Here is a 22,374-nt window from a genome sequence, read left to right as displayed (position 1 = left end):
CATACATATTCTAAAGTGTATAAATAAAAAAATCTTCATTTTTCATTCTGTGCTCTCCATGAAGCTAAATGGAAGCAGACTGTATACTAAAACAGTCTTAGAACTTAACCTCTTTGAATAAACCAGTCTCCTTAAGTTCTGGGAGCAATATAATAAATTGAAATAGTAGTATTAGCCAGGTGATTACTTGAAATATAAAGAAGTTCCCTTTTCAAACAGACTTTTAGAGTTGATTCATGGTCCATCTCTTTGAGCAAGTTGTCTCCTCTTTGGACTTGGGAACTAAAGATTTGTAATTTGCATCAAAATTTTGTAAGTTTTGCCTATTGTGGTTATATGACCCTTGATACTAAATTGTTGAAAAACTTGCCTTTCTGTTCCTGATCTCCAGCAGGCCTCATTTGACCTCTTATCGTTAGTTTGGAAAGGAAAATGTCTACTTTATTGAGCCACAAATCTCAAATATATTTCATAGATCATTGAGATAAGTTCAGCATTACTATGTTTTCTGCTTTTATCTTAACTTCTATAGTAGCCATAAAAGTTCAATTATAAATGTGAGTAGATGAAACTGATGTTTCTGTTGTTGCCAGAAAAAAAAAATTGAATAGGAAATAGGAGTCATCATGCAAAATGATGAGAGATTTTCTTTTCATGTTTAAAGAGGATCATGAGACATAAGCTTACTACAGTCTGGCTTTCTATTTCTTGGCTCTGTTGCAAATCAATTTAGAAGGAATGTTCTTACCTGATGGTTAATGTTTGATTAAAACATTGAATTTCAAAAGCCACACAAGACATTTTTGTGTTTTACCACAAAATGACTAGTGTATTTATTAAAGAGTTAATCTTCTGTTAATCCATGTATATCATCTTTGGCTACTATAGAAATGAAGGTTATCCTTAAAATCTAAAGGTATTATTTTTTTTATACAAGTAATTTTTCTATTTATAAGTCTTAAAGAACATTGGTTAGAATTCATTTGTGTACAAGTAAAACTTCCATTATAGTCAAGGGCACAAAATACAGATTTTTTTTTTCTGGTAACTTAACAGAACAATGATATTATTTTTCTTAGTTAAAATTCTATGCAATGAGTTCTCTCATACATCAGATGCCTTATCTTTCCCTAACCAAGTGACATTTTTTATTATGACAGAGAAGATATGCTGTTTGCCCTAGAGAAAAGGGTTAAGCTGTAGGTGAATCATCATGGCATTTTTCCAGTGAAAGCTTTTAATTATTTACTTATTAATATTTTGTTTATTTATTCATGAGAGACACAGAGAGAGATAGGGGCAGAGACACAGGCAGAGGGAGAAGCAGGCTTCATGCAGGAAGCCTGATGTGGGACTCGATCCCAGGTCCCCAGGATCACACCCCAGGCCAGAGGTGGCACTAAACTACCAGGCCACCAGGGCTGCCCAAATGAAAGCTTTTAAATGATTAATCCTCCATCATTTCTTCTCAGGTATCCAACCGAGAAAAAATAAGCACTAAAATTATCAAAAACACCCATCTGGGGGGGATCCCTGGGTGGCTCAGCAGTTTAGCGCCTGCCTTCAGCCTGGGGCGTGATCCTGGAGACCCGGAATCAAATCCCAAGTCAGGTTCCTTGCATGAGCCTGCTTCTCCCTCTGCCTGTGTCTCTGCCCCCACCCCCCGCCATGAATAAATAAATAAAATCTTAAAAAAAAATCCATCTGAACGATTTAATATATTTTCTTCCTTATGCTTACAACTAAATCCACAGTGCTTAGTGTAGTGACTAGTAAGTACATAGTAGATGTTTATTTGGTGTGTGTTGAATGAATGAGATGAACCCAAAACATCAGGTAAAATGAAGCAATTGAGTACATTATAAATATATGTAAATGACATTGATTTCTGTCTACTAAGAATCTATCTTTTCACTTTCTAATTTACTACAGAGGGGTTCACAAGCTTGAAGAACTGGAGCTATATAATAAAACTGGAGCTCCGTTTTGGGAGAATGTGGCAGAGCCTCCATGCCGACTTCAGCACTTACTGTGACAAATAACAGCCCTGATTTTAACAGCCACGCATTTTCCAATATTCATTAGAAAAGGAAAAAGTTTAGGTAATCATTTAAGAACTAAGAATTGAAAATATAACCAGGTTTGCTTTGGCACTTGGGCCAAGCTAATCATAGGTTTTAGAACGCTGTTGGAAAGAAAGAATGGGTTTCTTTATTTGATTAAATGTGGTACAAATTTCTGAGTTTTGAAATAGATGAGAGCAAGCAGTTTATAATTAGCAGATCATAAAGGAAAATGTAAACAGCTTGATGTGAAAATGCTAAGAGAATGCAGGGAATTAAGAGAGTCTATACACTGAGACTGTGTAGCCTGCCATGTTAGGGATGTAGATTAGGGGTTTAGATTCATTGGCTATTAGACACTCATTTTTTGACACAGCTTTAGTCATTGTCTAACCCCTCTGTGGTTTGCCTACTTTAAATAAAAGACACTTTTTTTGCAAATTTAAAGTGTAAACCATCTCTGAAAGGAAAATTGGTGTCATCAAGGAAAATACACCAAAATGTTCAGCACTTGCTTTTTTTTACAGCATCCTATTTCTTGCCTTCATTGTATTTCTCACATAGTTTAATTTACTATGATTTAATTGATTGATTAATTTTCTGTTTTCCTCTATGAGATTATAACCTCCTTAAGAATAGGGGCTGTGCCCCTTGTTCATAAATGTACGTGTAACACCTGACACAGTGCCGGACACACAGAAAATACTTAGTAAATATTTATTGAGTTAATGAATGTTTTCCTATATTGTCTATCATCAGGACACTATTAAAGATAAAAGTAAATAAAATAACCATATAAACAGTTTGTATTCAGCAATCATGTATTTCCTGACAAAATAATGAGGTGATTGAGAATACAAACTCGGGAGCCAGACAGCCTGGATTTCACTATTAACTCTGTCACTGACCTAACTGTAACCATGGGCAAGCAAGAACTTAATCTCCATGGGCCTCTCTTTTACTAACTGTAGGGTAGGGAACATGTGAAGATTAAGTGATTTAATACATGTAAAGCACTTAGAAAAAAGTACTAGACACTAACATCCCAATAAGTGTTAGTTATTGTTGTTATTACTACTAGTACTACTATCAGTATTATTATTCTAGAAATAAATTTAAAACACCCTTTTAGAATAACATTAAATATACTGCATTTAATCTGTTTTGAACTTAGAGCTCTGTATTTGAACTGGTAAGTTATATAGAATTTGAATTTGAAAATTGCTCCCTCTGCTCTTTTTCCTTAACTCTTCTGTTACAAAAAAAAAAAAAAAAAACCAGCCTCATCTATTATAAGAATTTTGAGTATAGCCTCCTCCAAGAGGTATCTTCTCTCCTTTTCCTGCCTCCACCCTTCTAAGACAAGTTTAATTGTTTTCTTTCTCTGTGGCCTCCAGCACTTCCTTTATTTATAAAATATTTCTTGTTTTCATTGGCTTCTCTCTACCTACCTGTATGTCATTGATCTGCTTTAAGTTGATGAGTGGTATAAGAGGAGTGGCCAAGTAATTTTTAATTTTATACTAAATTTTAAAATACAGCATTGTTTCTTTTTTCATAATTTTAGACTTCTTTCTTGGAGGGAAAAACCAGATTATTGTGAATATTGTTTCATTCTCAAACCCAGTGTCCTTAATACATTTTATGTAATTTTTAAAAATTAAACTATAAGTACAGAAAGGTGCACAAGTCATAATTGCATAGTCTTGATGAAATTCTGTGACACGGACACACCCATATAGCACCCCATATAGAACACACCCATAACACACCTATTACCCAAATCAAGATATAGAACATTACCAGCACTTTAGAAGTTTTCCTCATGCTTCCCCTGCATCATTATCCACTCTATATAACTACTATTATGAGTACCATTCTGTTATTTCCTTTCTCAATTTTCACACTTAGTACAAATGAAATCACTTAGTATGTATTCTTTTGAATCTCTCTTCTTTTATTCAATAGCATATTTATGAGATTGTCTTTTATTGCCGTCATATTTTATTGTATATCTACTATTGATGGACATTTTCAATTTTGCCTATTATGAACAATTCTACTAGGAGTATTTGCTACACCTTTGTATATTTTCCTTTTGTTATATACCTAGCAGTGGATATGCTAGAGTTTCAGTATGTTCGGCTTAAAATTTTTCCCAAATTCAGTGCTACCAATTTACATTTCTACCAGTATAGCAGTATCTAAGTATTTTTTTTACCCTGTATTATTCAGGGTTTGTTTATTTTGTGTGCTATTCTGTGCTATACATATGTAGTAGTATCTCACTGTGATTTTGGTCTTCATCTTCCAGTAATGTTGAACCAGCTTTTCATATGCTTATTGGACATTTGGACATCCTCTTGTAAATTCTTATATAGATTTTTTTTTGTTCATCTTTTGATGAAATTGTCTTTATTTTTCTTGTTGTTTGTATGGGTTCTCTATATATTCTATAAAGAAATCCTTTGTTGAGTATATGAATTAAAGATATCTTTTCCTGGGACACCTGGATAGCTCAGCAGTTGAGCCTCTGCCTTTAGCCCAGGGTGATCCTGGAGTCTGGGGATCGAGTCCCACATTGGGCTTCCTGCTTGGAGCCTGCTTCTCCCTCTGCCTCATGAATAAAGAGACACAGAGAGACAGAGAGGCAGAGACACAGGCAGAGGGAGAAGCAGGCTCCATGCAGGGAGCCCAACGCGGGACCCGATCCCGGATCTCCGGGCTCAGGCCCCAGGTCGAAGGCAGCGCCAAACCGCTGAGCCACCCAGACTGCCCTAAATAAAATCTTAAAAAAAAAAAAAAAAAATATATATATGTATATAATCTTTTCCCACCTTATGGCTTACCTTTTTACCATCTTAATGCTGTCTTTAGTGAACAGAAGTTTTTCTTATTAATAAACCACTAAAAACCAATCTTCTTTTGTGGCTAAGTGCCTTTTGTGTCCTGTTTAAGAAATCTTTGCCTAGTCCTAAGTCATGCAGATATTCTATTAGTTTATCTTCCAGGAAATTTATTGTTTTACCTTTCATATTTGGTTCTGTAATCCATATGGAATTGATTTTTGTATATGGTATGAGGTAGGAGCAGGTTTTATTTTTATTCATACATTGATCCATCATCAATTTTTGAAAATACCATCCTATGACTCAAATATGGCAGTGGCTCACCCATGGCCAAAATCAGATGAATTATATGTGTATAGATATGCTTCTCAGTTCTTTATTCTGTTCCATTGGTCTTTTTATTTATGCTTGTGTCAGTCATACTGTCTTAAGTGCTTTAGCATTATATTAAATTAAATTAATTATATTAAGTAAGAGAAGTCATTCTTCTATAAGTTTTCTTTACTATTCCTGGACCTTTCCATTACCATGTAAATTTTAGTTCTTATGGTGCTGTACTCTTCTTTCAGTGTTCTGGGAGCAAAGCCTAATACATAAATACACTCCTCTCAAATAGCCAAGATAAAATAAGAGCTGTAAATTTAAATAGTTTTAATCTCCAGAGAATATATGAAGGTTGTATGATTTATTTTGTGTAAAATAGTCTTAGAGTGATCATCTCGTTTTGTTTATCATACTCCAAATTCATCATTATTAAAGAAGTCACAGTAGAATTCCACTCAAGGAAAGTACTATCTTTGTTTAGGGATATACCTTAATGGTGTGTTTGGTTATAAAAATGACATCCTTTTCATGTTGCCTGAATGATCATGGATGAGACAAAAAATGGGTAAAACATTTGGTACAAAGATTGAAGAGGAATTTTTTTAAAAGATTTTATTTATCTATTTGAGAGTGAGAGAGCATGACCACAGGGGAGGGACAGAGGGAAAGGGAGAGGGAGAAGTAGACATCCCACTGAGCGTGTAGCCCACCCCAGGGTTTGATCCCAGGACCCCAAGAGCATGACCTGAGCCGAAGTTAGACTTAACCCAACTGAGCTATCCAGGTGCCCCAAGAGGCATTTTGACAGCAAATATTTGATATGAGGATTTAAGAGGAATTTTGAGAATTACAAGAGCAGGTACCCTAGGTGGGGGAGGGGGAGCAGAATTGAGTAGTGCAGAAAACAAACCCCACACTCAGGAAGGAAACAATCTAAAGACTAAAAATTCAATATGAGCCAGAAATTAAAGTAATTCTAGGAATCCTCAGAAATAACAGATTGAGGGTACCTGGGTGGCTCCATCAGTTGAGCGCCTGCCTTAGCCTCAGCCTTAACCTTAGCCTTAGCCTTAGTAGGTCGTGATCTGAGGTCCTTGGATTGAGCCCCATGTTGGGCTCCCTGCTCATCGGGGAATCTAGTTCTCCCTCTGCCTCTGCCCCTCCCCCTGCTCTTTCTCTTTCTATTTCTCTCTCTCTCCAAAAAAAAAAAAAAAAAAAACGAAGAAGAAGAAGAACAAATAAGAATATATACAGTTTGACAGATTTTAAGGGTAAAGTGATTTTAGCTATTTCAGGGTTTCTCAGCTTCAGTACTGTTGACTCTTGAGGCTAACTAATCATTCGTTAGGGCGAGCTCTTTTGTATAATGTAGTATGTTTAGCAGAATTCCTGGTCTGTATCTACTAGAGCTTATGTTCACATAAAACATTGTACGTCAATGTTTGTAGTAGTTTTATTCAAAATACCCAGAAACTGGAAACAACCCAAATGTCCTTCAGCAGGTGAATGGTTAAACAAAATGTGGTACATCTATGCAACATATTACTACTTCCCAGAAATAAAAAGGAACAAATTTTGAAACAGGCAACAATTTGAATGGATCTTAAAAGCATTATGCTGAATTTTTTAAAAGCCAATCTCAAAAGATTGCATACTATATAATTTTTTATGTATGATATTCTCAAAAATCACAAAATGGCTTACAGGACTCAGGAAGGCACTTCAGTATTACCAGTTTATCAAAGAGATTTCTTTTCTTTTCTTTTCTTTTCTTTTCTTTTCTTTTCTTTTCTTTTCTTTTCTTTTCTTAAGTAAGCTCCATGCTTAGCATGGAGCCCAACATGGGGCTTGAACTCATGACCTTGAGATTAAGACTTGAGCTGAGGTCAAGAGTCAGACGCTAAATCAACTGAGTCACCCAGGCAACCCTTATAAGGGATATCTTTAATGATACAAATGAACATTTAGATAAAGAGGTATGTAAGGGGAGGTCCAGAAAAGTCTTGAGCACAGAGATTTGGGTTCTTGTGGAATTTAGATGCACCATCCTCCCAGTATGTGGATATGTTCATCAACCTAGAAGCTCTCCAAATCTCAATCCATGAAAATATTAAACATGTCCATTATGTAGACATGATTGATTAATCATTGACCATGATCGATTTATTCAGTCTTAAGCCCCTTTCCCCTCCCTGTAGGTTGGGAGGGTAGGCGTTGAAAGTTCTAACCCTATAACTACATGGTTGGTTCCTCTGGCAACGAGCCGCCATCCTGCAGCTGTTTAATGACCCACTACGAGTCACCACAGAAGGGCATATGGAAAAGAAAAGATGCTTCTCAAAAAAAAAAAAAAAAGAAAAGATGCTTCTCTGACTACTGTCACTCAGCCAATTCCAATAGTTTAGGAGCTTAGTTCCAACAACTGGGAACAAGGACCAAATATGTATTTGTTATATCACAATATCATATATAAACAATGGCTTATAAGAAGTTGTCTTTTATTTAGACCTATTTATAATATTACTTTCCAGTGAGGGAGCCATATAACATACTAATTGGGAGCATTGATTCTGGAGTCAGGGAGCCTGGGTTGTAAACATGGCTCTACCATTTATTGCTTGTGACTTAATTTCTCTGTGCCTAAATTTTCTCATCTGTAAAATGAGGATAGCAATACCTATTTCATAAAGTTGTTATAGAGACTGAATAAGTTAATATTTGTAAAAGTGTTCAGTGATTTGTATACAATAAACACCATGTTAAATGAATCATATAATCTGTCTTATTTTCCATATAGATTATAAACTTTTTAAAGTCAATGACTATACATCCTTCATATTATATAAATCCTCATGGTACCTAGTGTTAATGTGTACATAGAAAAATTTGATAATTATCAGAATACCTTCTTAGAAAAAAACAAAATGGAGCCCCAGAATATATAGAGGTCAGGAATCTACGTTAAGAAGAATTTGGAAAAGCTTAGCTAGTTTAATCTTTAGAAAGGGAAAGGGTAATTCATCAGTTTGAATGTAGCAGTTACCTTTTTATTTTATCAAGGAATAAGAAGCTTTCATTCTTAGGGAGGGCAGGAGGGCAGCACGGACTATATAAACTTAAATATTTGTAAATAAAAATAACATCGATTCTATTATATCTGTTCTATGGCAAGAAATCTATTTTTGTTGACTTAGAAAGGAAGTAGGGAAGAGAAAATAGAACCTATTTTTCAACTCTTGACATAAATTCAGTGAAAGTTCTATATAGATTTTCCACAGATAGAACACTTGAGTTCAATAATAGTATATAAAAATACACATATAATCCATTCCTCTGACCCCAGCTTATAACTTTAGTAGAGAAGCTAAGATAAATGTAAACTGGATAATAACCATGTAAATCATACTTTCTTGCCATATGGAGTGGTTTAATGTATAAGACTGAATATCCTAAAAAATTAAGAAACTGTTATATTTTGGCATTGAACCAGATGACATTATAGCTAATGCTTGCTGCATTGAAAGGATATGTCTCACTGAGAAAAAAAAAATTTTTTTTTTGTAATGTCCTATGGGATCTGTGCTACCTAGATTGTTATAAAGTCGGACTAACAAAATCTGAAAAAATGTTGACCATGAATCAAATTAGTTTAAGCAGATAGTTTAAATAAATTATTTATACATCACATTTAGAGTAGATCATCTTGCATTCCCTGGCTCCTTTTTGTATGATTTCTGTAAATTCTCTATTTGTATTTATCTTAGCCAAAAGGCCAAAAAATGATTATAAATTCTCTACTTGGAAATAAGTTTCTCTTGAGGGTGAGTCCAAGTAAAAACCTCATACTGACTTTGTTTAGCATCCCTCAGTCAAAAGGTTTTAAAAGAGTAATTCCTATAATTGGTAACCATTGAAAAATAGCCTAAATAGAGAACCTGAAAAGCAAATTATATGGAAAGAATGTAGCAGTCTGGAAGCAGAGTATTAAAATGAATACCAGTGATCAGGCATTTGGGGGAGAGGGATCTAAATTTCAGGGCAAAAATGAACCTTAATGGAGTTTCTTTTTGGGGTTTTTTAAATATTCTAGTATTAGAAAGTGATGGTAGAGTACACCTAGGGGGCTCGGTCGGTTTAGTGTTTGCCTTTGGCTCAGGTCCTGATCCTGGAGTCCTGGGATCAAGCCCTGCTTCCGGCTCCCTGCTTGGCGAAGAGCCTGCTTCTCTCTTTCCCTCTGCCATTCCGCCTGCTTGTATTCTCTGGCACTCTCTCTCTGTCAAATAAATAAATAAAATCTTAAAAAAAAAAGTGAGGGTGGTTGTATAACCTTATGAATATACGAAAAGCCATGGAATTATACATTTTTAAGAGGATAGAGTTTATGGTATATGAATTATATAGCAATTTAAAAAAATGACCATGGGGGGCCTGGATGGCTCAGGTTTAAGTGTCTGACTCATCATTTCAGCTCAGGTCATGATCTCATGGGTCCTGGGATCTAGCCCTGCATCAGGCTCCCAGCTCAGCAGGAAGACTGCTTGAGATTCTCTCCTTCTGCCTCACCCCAACTCACACCCGTGCACTCTCTCTCCCTCTCTTAAAAATAAAATAAAATAACCCTGACTGTGGGAAAAGTGCTAGTCCAGCTCCTGTGGCATGAGATAGGATTCCAATGAGGGAGAGTAGAGCAGGGCAGCAATGAACAGCGGTGACATTTGTATGTGAAGGGGGAACAGATTAAGCAAGGACATTGAGAGCCAGATTTCTCACTATTGGAGTGCAAATTTACAACTTTGGAAAAAAAAAACCGTAGAATTTACCTTATGGAATTGAATTGGAATTGAATTGAATTGGACTTCCAATTGGAATTGAATTGGAAGTCCCCAGGAACTTTTGGGGAGTGTATTTATATACAGATTTATAAGTGAAAATGAATATAAAGATGTGTGAATGTACGTATATATACATGTATGTATGTATGTGCATGATTATACTGCCTATATCTGTCCAAGTGGATCTGGAGGATGGTGGCATCCTAATTGCCATGAGTATACCTGATATTCTATATGCCTTTCTCCACCAAAAAGAACCAGGGCTTCTTGGAAAAGCATCTGATTCTAGAGCTAGGACAGGGAAAGTAAAAAATGAGCTTGGAACATCTTGTACCAGAAAGAAAAATAATGCTCAGAAAATGACACGGATTTGTTAAAGGTTACAAGAGCCAAATTCAAAGGGCTTCCCCTGTCCAAATCTGGGACAATTGGAGCAACAAAACAAATAATGAGAGTAACAGATTATAGCTTATTAGTAGATAGGAATTGTTTGGTTCAGATAAATAGGTAAGGAAAAGAAACTAAACTGTAGAAAGAGTGATGGGTTTAGAAAAATCACTACATGACAAGCATGGTAGTAATTAATTTAACCAAGAAACATTAGTGAATGCTAAAAAATAGTGGGCAAAAAGTCATTGAAAGATTCAGACTGATACTTTTACACCAGTTCATACTATCATTATTAATAATACCTAACAGAAACAACCCCAGATGTCCAACATCAGTTGAATAACCTATGGTAGTATACATACAGTGGAATATTATTTATTAATAAAAAGGAGTGAAGTTCTGATACATGCTACAACATGGATGATCCTTGAAAACATGCAAATTCAGATAAGCAAGACGTAAAAGGACAAATATTGTGTGGTTCCACTTATGTGGTACTGAGAATAGGCAAATTCATAGAGACAGGAAGTGGGATAGAGGTTAGCTGGGGGGCTAGTAAGAGGATGGAATGGGGAGTTTTTATTTAATGGTGCTGTTTCTTTGAGGGAGGATGAAAAATTCTAGAAATGGACAGTGGCAGTGGCTGTACAACACTGTGAATGAACTTAATGCCACTGAACTGTACATGTAAGATTAGTTAAAATGGAAAATCTTGGTAAGTATATTTTATTGCAAAAAATATTTTTTAATTTAAAAATATATTGAGAAGTGAGATGTATTTGCATGGATGCAAAATGTCCCCCCACAAAATACTTATTCATTACAAAGAGAAAAATATAATTTTGGAGTGGCAACATCTAGCAAACACTACTTTAACCAAGTGAGGAAAGTTAACACAGTATTATAAATATAATATATAAATATGTCACTTGTAGGACATACATACTAACTAGGGATAACAGGACATGTCTATACCTTCAAATGGTTAAGAAAAAATATTTTTTGTATTATTGAAACTTTCTTATAAGCTTGAACTGATTTCAAAATCTATTGAAAAAAAAGATTACATAAATTGTAAGAGGAAAGAAAAAGAAAATAAAAGAACCTGAATGAAGGTGGGGATTGTGGCAGGAACTAGATCCCAAGACTAGGACTGAATTGGAAGCCTAACTGCCAAAGAATTGGAAACTTCTATTCAGTAAGTTACAAACACTCTATCAAACTCAGGTTTTAAGTAGATACATTAAGGATAATCCGAGAAAATATATCAGTTATAATACACCAAAGTGGGAAAAATCAGTGTCTAGGCAGGGACCTTGTAATTTTGGATTTAAAATGAAAACAAAGGGAATGACCAAATTGAATGTAAGAATAGTTGCAGAATGAAGCCATTTTGTTTTGAAAGATTCATGTGTTTCAATGTCTGCCTGTTATAGGTGATGCTGAACAGGAACTTGGTCCCCCTCCATCTGTAGATGAGGCAGCAAACACACTCATGACTCGTCTGGGTTTCCTCCTTGGAGAGAAAGTCACGGAAGTTCAGCCAGGTGACCAATACAACATGGAAGTACAGGATGAAAATCAGGTAAACTGCATGCTGGCACCTGTGAAACATGGAATAAATCAGCCTATTATACCAGGAAAAATGTTGCAGGTTGTGTGTAGGTGTTTTTCCCAATTGTTGAATGACTTTGAGCCCTAAAGATATAGCTTAATTTTCCATAATCTCTGTATTTCTTTAGTTTATGAAACACCTTTTAGTTTCAGTCTTAGATTTAAAAAGCCACTTTAAAGGTTTGATTCATTTATGGAGTGAATGAGGAAATAAATAAGTGTAAAGCCAAGAAACAATTGACATTTTAATATGAACACTACATCCAGAAATTATGTAGAATACACTTCATTTTCAGGTACATATGGATTATTTACCAAACTGACAATATGCTGAGCAGGTCTCAGCAAATTTTGGATTACAGTTGCTGTGATAATAGTAGAATTAATCAATTACAAAATAATAACCTTGAAGACGGTAGCTAAAAGACAATTTAGAAAATCCCCTAAATGTTTGACTATTAATATACTTTCAAATAGCATTTCAGTCAAAGAAGAAACCACAAGAAATTAGAAAATATTTTAAACTGAAATAATAACAAAATATAACAAAATATAACTACATATTTATAGTATATAAAACTTGTTAAAGATGTGCTCAAAAATTTTAGTTTTGAATTATATATATTAGAAAGTGAAAATCTGAAAAATTAAGAATCCAAATATTCATGTCAGAAAGTTAAAAAGTATCAGCAATTTGAAAAAAAATTTATTTCATAGATTTTTTTTTCTTTTGACTATTATTTAGTTTAAATGTACCAAAGGAAGTAGACTCAGATTCATTTGTGTGGTCTTAATTTTTAAAATGTATGTCCTGTAGTGAATCGTTTTATTCTACAAGATGACAAATTGATTTCATCTTATATATTCTTAACAAATATTTGTGAAGAGTCTATGTCATATGTTTTGTCATAAAATCATAGTCATCAAGGATTATTCAGATATATTTATAGATCATATGTTCAGGTGTTCCGGAGCTCTCTCCTCACTTCTCTGTTTATGTCCTCATTCCCTCAGTCATTGGTTTTGCTGGCTGCACATTATAATCACCTGGACAGTTTTTATAAAATTCAGATGCCTGGAGAGTCTAATCATACTGAAATTCCTCCATTTTTTTTTCTCTCTTAACTCCTGAATTACTCTAACCCTGCCTTTCCCCTTAACTCCTGTGTATTTCTGGCTACCTGTATTCCCTTTTCTACCTGTGTGTCCAAGATACAGCTCACACTTAAAATGTCAAAAACTGAACTCTTAGAGTTTTTCCCAGAACCTGCTCCTTCTGCAGTGTTTTCTGAGTAGGTTCTATTACCTGTACGCTTAGGACAAAAGCATTGGAACCATTCTTGAGTGTTTATGTCATATTACACACTCACTTCTTTCAGCAAATCATGTAGGCTTTGTCTGCTCAGTAAATATTTACTGAATGAATAAACAGCCTCCTAATATGTCTCTGCTCCCCTATAGTCTGTTCACACAAGAGCCACAGTGATCCTTGTAAAATGTGAATCTGATCCTTTTCCTTCTGGGCTCTCAATCTTCCACTGTTTTCCCATCACATTTAGAATTAAATCTAAAATCTTCAGCATGGTCAGAAGGGCACAACCTGATCTGACCCCTTGCTTTTACCTTTCCTACACTGCCCATCCCTTCTCCCTTTCAGGCAGAGAGTCATTCCTCTGACACAGAGCATTCCCTTAATACTGGAAAGTGCTTCCCCCATAACTCACTTGCTCATTTCATTCAGTGCTCTGCTCAGATGTTACCTCTTCAGGCAAGCCTTCCTTAACTATTTTTGGTAGCACCTGCCCATCACAATACCCCCTTATCCTACTACTTTATTTTCTTTTGAGTTCTTAATCATGACTATATTATCTTCCATATTTAGTTGTGGGTTTTTGTTTTGTTTTATTTTGTTTTATTGTCTGTATCATACAAGAGTGTAAGGTTCATGATGGTAGGGATTGATGGTTTTGTTAATCAGTTTATATTATAACTCTTTTTTAAGACTTTATTTATTTATTTGAGACAGAGAGCAAGAGTCTGAGAGAGCACAAGTAGGGGCTAGGAGCACAGGGAGAGGTAGAGAGAAAAGCAGACTCCTTGCTGAGCAGGGAGCCTGATGCTGGGCTCGATCCCAGGATCCTAGGATCATGACCTGAGCTGAAGGCAGACACTTAGCCAACTGAGACACCCAGGCCCTCTATACAGTTTATATTGTAATAGTGTTGGCATGCTATGCCCTGTGAATAAAAAATGGGAATGATATCTATTAAGGGCTTTTTTGATATTGTTATAAGTAAAATATCCATTTTTATTTTATTTATTACTTCTTTCTTGGTATATATGTCAAGTTAAAATGTGACTGTTCTAATAATGACCAAGGAATGTGATGCTACAGTATGAGTATTTACCAAGGATCCTCTTGTTTCTAATAATAGAAAACTCACATTTGTGGTGAGCATAGCATAACATAAACTTGTTGGAATCACTGTTATACATCTGAAGCTATGTGACATTGTGTGTCAACTATACTTCAATTAAAAAAAGAAAGAAAGAAAAAAGAAAAGCCCCTGAACCCGGAAATAGGAAATCTGTGTCCTGGTTCCAACTCTACCATCTATGATTTTTTAAGTTCAGACATGTCACTTAACCTTTTTGAACTTTAGGTTTTTCATAGGCAATAACAGCTGACATTTAAATGCATTTACTAACATGCTAATCATTGTACTAGTTGCTTTATTTGCACTATTTTGTGTAAGCTTCCTTACAACTCAATGTGGTAAGGTCCACTGATATTCCACATTTCAGATAAAAATGTGGAAACACACTACTACAAAATGATGGAATAGTATTCAAATACAGGCAGTCTGCTTTTTACAACCTCTATTCTTTACAACTACACCATACTGTTTCAGGGTAATATGAAATAATAATACCTGACAGGATTGTTGTGTGGATCAAATTAAAGGATGAATATGAAATTACTTTGTAAGCTATAAAATGCTATATAAACAAAAGATATAAAATACTATGCAGTATAATTAGTGTATAAATATAGGCAGGAACTATGATTTGAGGAAATTATTTTATAAGTTTCATTCTTTAGGGCAATTTTCATATTCACATTTCTTAACGAGGGAAATAATATTCATTTTGCCTTATACTTGGTTGATAAGGAATAAATGAAATAGTATATTAAATCTTTTAAACTGTAAAGCATTGAACAGATGTAAAATATTAACATGATAGCCTTCTTGGAATATAGTATACCACGAAACTATCTTGGAGTCACAGGAGGAAGTGACTAAATTGATCATTGGAATTTCTGGTCATAGGAAGGTTATTAAAAATTAGGAGGTCATGTTCATTTGGTGACTTTCCTCCGAGCTAAACAGCATGCTAACAAAGATAGATTGCTTTGTTTAGGAAGACCTGAATAGTAATGGCATCCTCAGAATTATACTAGAAAGGACAGAATCCAGCACAGACAAGTCAGTGTGTATCATTTTTTGCAAAAGACAAAGTCCTGAAGGTGATAGTCAACCACTGTATTTCCTTCACTTAGTTTCTGGAGTAGGAGGATGTAGTTTAGGAATTTCTTGCATCAAGTTTTTACCTTGTACATATGTAGAACCTTTAAGAAACCAGACTGGGAGTTTGTGATCCTTCCAGAGAACACAATGAAAAAACCACTGAAAGGTTTTATGAGTGGAGTAGTTTACTTAGATGTCCATTTTAGCTTAAAGCATGGAGAACAGTTAAGGTTGTCTTTCTGTGCCTAGAAAAGATTTCTATATCTCATTAGCTAGCCTCTTTAAATAAATATGAAACCTACTTTTTAATTCATAACTCATGAACAAATATCTACTTTCTAAATGGTTTAATCTTTAAGCTTTGCTTTCACAGTTAAAGCTTTTTTTTTTTTTTAACAGTTAAAGCTTTTAAAGCATACATTCTGTGATACAAGCTTTATTTTATAGAAAACAACTTGTAGTAAAAGTAGTTAAGTGTTGTTTAGGCTTAACCTCAACAGTGGCTGTATTATGTATATAATACAGTTTCCTTTCTCAAAGAACAGACTGAGAATCTTGTCTAAAAATGGAAATAAGTTGCTGTGGAAGTAATAGATTCATACCAAAATGGAACTTTTTCAATATAGAATGACTATAGATATATTCAATGTAAAAAAACCCAACAAACCCTAGTATAGTTCGTTTCATCTACCCACATATTTTTTAAACTGAGAGTGAGGAGGTTAAAAATTGCCATGTTAGATTCTAACTAGGGAGAATTCTAATTCAGTAAGTTTGGGGTGTGGGGCTCTGTAACTGTCAATTTCATTGGGGAGCTTACTTTTTACATTCTACAGGTGATTCTGCTGCATGCCCAATTAAAACTCATTGCTCTGGTAGGCCAACATCATTTTATAAAAATAGAGGACATTACAAAGAAATTGAAACTCTTTCCCCCTCTGGAGAAAAATTACATAGTAGAAGAGAAATGACATAGATCTGAGGGCTTATGGTATGACTAACAAAAATCAGTTCCTGATATTATTAATATTGTTGAAAAGATTTGCTTGGTTGCAAGGTTCTGAAAGTGTCACTTGTACTTTAAATTGAATGGATCTTTTATGACCTAGTTATAGCATTTAAATTAAAATCAGAACCTGAATTCAACACATGTGATTAAATACAAAGGATTGTATTTGAAACTCATTTTAGGATAAGTAAAAGAGCCTTAATAGTATCATATCTAGTGATTAACACATTTTCCAGTCAAGTTGTTAATTTTAAATCTTCAATTTTAGTGGAAGGAATGTAAATAGTGACTCCATAAGTGAAGAAGTTGAAAAATTTCATTTAAATTTAGCATTTAAAGATGTCAAATTTATCATCAGTGTCCCTTCAAGTAGTTTTGCCACTGATCACTTAACATTTTGAAAAGGATAAAATTTTTTAGTATTTGAAAAAATATATGCTTTTGTTCATTACTTCAGCAGTTTATTTAGGTAGACAAGAGCTAAAGAAAAGTGGATTGTCAATAAATTAGGTAAGCCAGAATATATTGTCACCAGTCTTTTTGGTGATTATTCATTCCTTCCCATCAAAAACATTGAAATGGCCTCAGATATAAGAATCATTTAAGATACAAAGCACTCTCAGTCTATAATCAGTTTCTACGGAGAAATTTAGTTCTATTTGAAATGAACGTTGTTTGATAGACTTTTAGCATAAGGCACTTTCTCTGCATTCCCTTACTAACTCAGGGCAGCCACCTATATATCAAAAAAAAAAAAAAAAGCTTTTTTTTTTTCACATTAAGAACCTTACTTTTATTTTTTCTTGACTGCACTTATATTTTTTTTCATCCGAAGAAAAGTATTAACAAGACTAAGTTCTGTGCCTTCAGAATAGCTTTATTGATAGGAAAAAGCAAGGACAACTTGTGCTTAATTAAAAAATCCCTCTATGAATTCATGGCAGTGATAAAGAATACCTGTCACTAGAAATTTCTTAGGCAGAAAAACTGGCCATGGTCTCTGCTTGTGTTAAATGTATCTAGTTGCACTTTAATTATACAATGCAGAATATCTTATCCTAGAAGGCAAAAAATAACTAGTACCTCATAGATGTAAAAGCTATGTATATAAGATTTTTCTTCTTTTTCTCATCAAAGCGTATGTTTTGCCATAAGATACATTTTACTTTAACAGCTGATCAGTTTATCTTGTTTGTTTTTCATTCCAATTTTTCAGACCTCAGCAATCACCCAGCGGATAAGTCCCTGTTCCACCCTGACAAGTAGCACTGCGTCTCCACCAGCCAGCAGCCCCTGTTCCACCCTCCCGCCAGTCAGTACAAATGCAACTGCCAAGGATTGCAGCTATGGGGCTGTTACTAGTCCAACCTCTACCCTTGAAAGCAGAGATAGTGGCATTATTGGTGAGTTCATTTTTATGTTAGTCATTTTGGATTTTTTTTTCTTTTTAAAATAATTATACAAGCTTAAGGTTTTCAAAAATTCTGCTTTTGAGTTGTTGATATATATATATAATGTATCCTTTTCTTTTTAATGATGTTGGAAAGAGAAATAAAGGTAAACAAAATGAAAGGCATCCCTCCCTGCTTAACCACTTCTTTAAAGATATTACTTGATAAAAGAAGGGGTGGATAGAAGAAGTTTTGTCTACCTCTTCCTGTAAATTCATCTATCTGCTAACAGAAGTGGTTTGGAAAATGTTCATTCCTCACTGAACTAGTAGAGCTTCATGGAGGCTCTCAGTTCTTTATATATGTATTGCTTATTGTATACTTACTAAGGGGAGTCAGTCAAGTGGAAATGAGTTAAGTTTTGAGAAATGAGGAATCTGAAGAAAGGAGATGCACAGAGAAGAAAACAGGAGTGAGCACAGAATCTTAGGGCACATTCAAATTGAGCAGGAAATGAGAGGTGGGAGAATGAGCCAGTGGACAGGAGTACTTAGACAAAAGAATTTGGTCAGTGTAATGTTGGCAAGTCAAAAAAGATAAAAGGTTCAGGGGAAGGGATGAAGGAGAGGTTGGTCAACAAATGATAAAAGCTGAAAAGGCTAGACATAAAGAAAATATTTCATCCTCATTTGGCTTCCTTCTAAAAGTTATCAAAGCAAAATATTTATTTAGATGGTATGGCAGATATTAATACCATGGCAAATAAATATATCTCTACTACTTAAATGCATATATATCAACATGTGAATTTTTTATTTAAAATAAGTAGATGAAAAGAATATTTTTTAAAGATTTTATTTATCTGAGAGAGAGAGCAAGAGAGTGCTCACTAGCATAAGTAGTGTAGTGGGGGCAGAGGAAAGGGGATAAGCAGACTCCCCACTGAGGAGGAGGGAGCCTGATGTGGAGCTCAGTCCCAAGATCTTGAGATGATGACCTGAGCCACCCACGTGCCCCAATGAAAAGAATATATTTTACAGCAAAGTTGCAGGATATAAAATGAACAGCCAAGAACCAGTTGCATTTCTACATGCTAATCATGAACAATTCAAAAAGAAAATTAAGAAAATAATCCTATTGTAATATCATCAAAATGAATAAAATACTTAGAAATAAATTTAACCAGGGAGATAAAAGACTTGTACACTAAACAGTACACTAAACTTAGACCAGTACATTAAACATAAAATATTGCTTGAGAAATTTTAGAAAATTTAAATAAATGAAGATATATTCTGTGTTTATGGATTGGAAAACTTAATATTGGTAAAGTGATAATATTTCCAAAGCAATCTATAGATTCAGTGAAATTACTATCATAATCCAAAATTATTTGCAGAAATAGAAACACTCATCCTAAAATTCATGTGGAATCTCAGAGGACACTGAGTAGCCAAAACAATCTTGAAAAAAGAGAACAAAGTTGGAGGACTCACATATCTTGATTTCAAAACTTATTGCAAAGCTTCTTAAAGGCAGGATTCATGTCTTACAGTTTTTATATATCCTCAGGACTTAGCATGATAATTTCTAATTTGTGATTTATTTATAGGAGAAGTCTTTACAAAGATACAGTCATTAAGTGACTAAATATTTTAGCAAAATAGAGAAATAAAATGTGGAAGAGTAGCCTCTTTTTCTAACTTCTGAAATAGTTTATGGAGGATTAGAATTATCTGTTCCTTGAATATGTAGTAGGACTTGCCATTAAAATAATCCAGACCTGATACTCATGTAGATTTTTGTAACTACTATTTCATTATGTGTGTTTTTTTTTTTAAGATTTTCATATTTTATTTTTGAGAAAGAGAGAGAGAACAATGGGAAGGGGCAGAGAGAAAGAGAGAGAGAATCCCAAGTTGACTCCTCACTGAGCATGGAGCCCAATGCAGGGCTTGATACCGCAAACCTGAGCTGAAACCAACGATTGGTCACTCAACTCACTGTGTGATGTAGGCACCCCTAATTACTACTTCATTGTATTTAATACTATAGGACTTTTTAAGCTTTCTCTTTCTTCTTTAATCTGTTTTCCTTAGTTATGGCTTTTATCTTTTTCAAATTTATTGGTGTAAAGTTGTCCAGAATATTCACTACATGCACAGGAACCTAAGCTAGAAAGCTGAGAGGAGTCCTTCCCACTTCCCTTCCCCCACCCTAAATTTCTCATCCCTGGATTTGATTTTCATCTTTCTTAGTATTGCCTTGGCAGTCCTCATTATCTTTGACTTAGATTAGTGCAAATGTAAGTCTTGTTTCTGCTTTTTATCTTGTCCTTTCCAAGTCTGTTTTTCACACAACCACCAAAGTAAATTAACTGAAAATCACTTACTTTGATTCTGTTACCTATAAGGTGGACATGAACTACCTGAAAAATCAAATCTGATCATATCACTCCTTTGACTCCATTTACCTATAAAACAAAGTCCAGACCCTCCTGATCTGACCATGGCCAATTTCTCCAGCCTTCTTTCCCACTACTTGTAGCCTTGTATATATTGTTCTAGCAACATTAGACTTTATCATTACCTGATGCATTCCAGTTGTTTCACCTCTCTGCTTTTGCTCATATTGACTATTCTGCCTGTAATCTCCTCTCTCTTACATATGAAAGACTCCGATGGATTTTTTAAGATTCAGTTACGTATTCTGTCACTACTACTACCACCATCTTTCTTCAGTTTTCCACTCCCAACTCCTATCCAATATATATTATTACTCCATGTTCCCAATAACACCTGAGCATATAGATGTCATGGCATTTAATGTGTGGTGTAATAATTACGTTTTGGACCTGCTTCCCGCCATTAATCTGTTAATTTTTTGTTAGCAGAAACTTTGCCTTACTCATTTGTATCTGTAGCACCTGATCCAGTAACCGGCATGTGGTAGCATAATAGGTGCTTAAGTAAATGTTTACAAATGAAAGAAGAGCTGAAGGGAGAAGGGGAGGGCACCAAGGACTGACCTGGCAATTTGCATTATGTTTTGGCAGTACTTAGAGTGACCATTAAGTACAAGATCAGTATTAGATTTTTTAGATTTTGAATAAATAGTAGAGATTAGAATTCTCCATTGACTAATTTTGTTCTCTTAAATTTTCTTATGATTAATTTTAGCAAAATGACTTTTATAATCCCAGCCACACTTCTTCTTGGGTTCTTCTGTTGATTTTGTTAGAGTATATATCATTGCCTATCCTCTGTGTTGGCATATATAAAACAAAGCTTTAGAAATGTTTTTATCCAAGCAAAAGAGATGGTGCTGACATATCAGACAAAATCTGTTTACAAATAGTTACCTTTCAAAGGGAAACGTAACACATGTAATGTTCAGAATAAATGTTCGTATGTTCTGAAAATTAAAAAGGGGATACTGCTTTGACTTATAGCTGGCAGTGTTTCTCTATTTATTTTTTCTGGTAAATTTCCAAAATTGTGTTCCTTGTACCATAAGTGCCTTTGTGGATAGCAGATCTAATTTAAAAGAATGATGAACTTCCATTTTTTAATGTGTATAAATACTGAAACATTTGCTTGCAAAATTAGAAGAATGAGAATAATATCTGGTCATAAAATTACTTCAACTGTAGAATAGTTAACAAATTATATATGAACAGTTTATCTTGAGAAATGATTTGTTTCTCTTTGTTGTTTTTTTTTTAATGCAATTTGAGTTGGAAGAAAATTGAATGTGACATAAGTAATAATAGTTGAAGATACTGTTATTGGAAATCTCACAACTGACCTGCATTAATTATTAAATGTGCTTTCTTTAAGTATTTTCCCCTCTTATTATACAAACATCTGCTTTTCCAAATTACGTATTGCTTTCATTATTTCAAAGAAAAACTTCCAAGATGGTCTGTTATCAGTGCTCTGTTTTTAAATCCTGCCCTGTTAACAAAATGCACAAAAGTTATTAAATGTTTTAATTTATACATTTTAAAGTCCTTTATAGGTCAGTTCAGTGTGATCCTTTATGATGCACTGCATTTTCCACTTATAGTTATCAGAATTTTAGCAATTCATGTGCCTGACTATATCACTCATACAGCATACCAAAATATGTAGAATCCTAGTTATAAGAATCAGAATACTAGAAATGCACACTTCCTGAATTTTTAAGTTTATAAATGTAAAAAGTTCCTCTCTAGGGTTCTAAGATTTTAAATAACCGTGACTTATGTTATTCTGTGTAGTCTGGATTCACTCCAGACATGAGTTAATTTCTACCACAGAAAGCATTCTCTGTTCCAATCATAGCTTCCCTCTCCAAATTTACAACCCTTCTTAAATATGTGGTGAAATGT

The 22,374-nt window shown here is 34.4% G+C and overlaps 1 protein-coding gene across 14 annotated transcripts in view; it reads left to right on the top strand.

Moving 5' to 3' along the window:
* TANC2 (tetratricopeptide repeat, ankyrin repeat and coiled-coil containing 2) overlaps positions 1-22,374 on the top strand; it is a 369,328-nt gene that overhangs the window by 208,067 nt on the left and 138,887 nt on the right. For all 14 annotated transcript variants that reach the window (XM_072781222.1, XM_072781217.1, XM_072781218.1 and 11 more), the window contains 2 exons: positions 11,895-12,043; positions 17,828-18,014. In XM_072781222.1, the coding sequence (XP_072637323.1) occupies positions 11,895-12,043; positions 17,828-18,014 (336 nt within the window). The remainder of the gene's footprint in view (positions 1-11,894; positions 12,044-17,827; positions 18,015-22,374) is intronic.

This window comes from Canis lupus, chromosome 16 (assembly GCF_048164855.1).
Source record: "Canis lupus baileyi chromosome 16, mCanLup2.hap1, whole genome shotgun sequence".
NCBI lineage: Eukaryota > Metazoa > Chordata > Mammalia > Carnivora > Canidae > Canis > Canis lupus.
The sequence above is the reverse complement of the archived record's forward strand: the minus strand, read 5'-3'. Positions and strand labels throughout refer to the sequence as shown.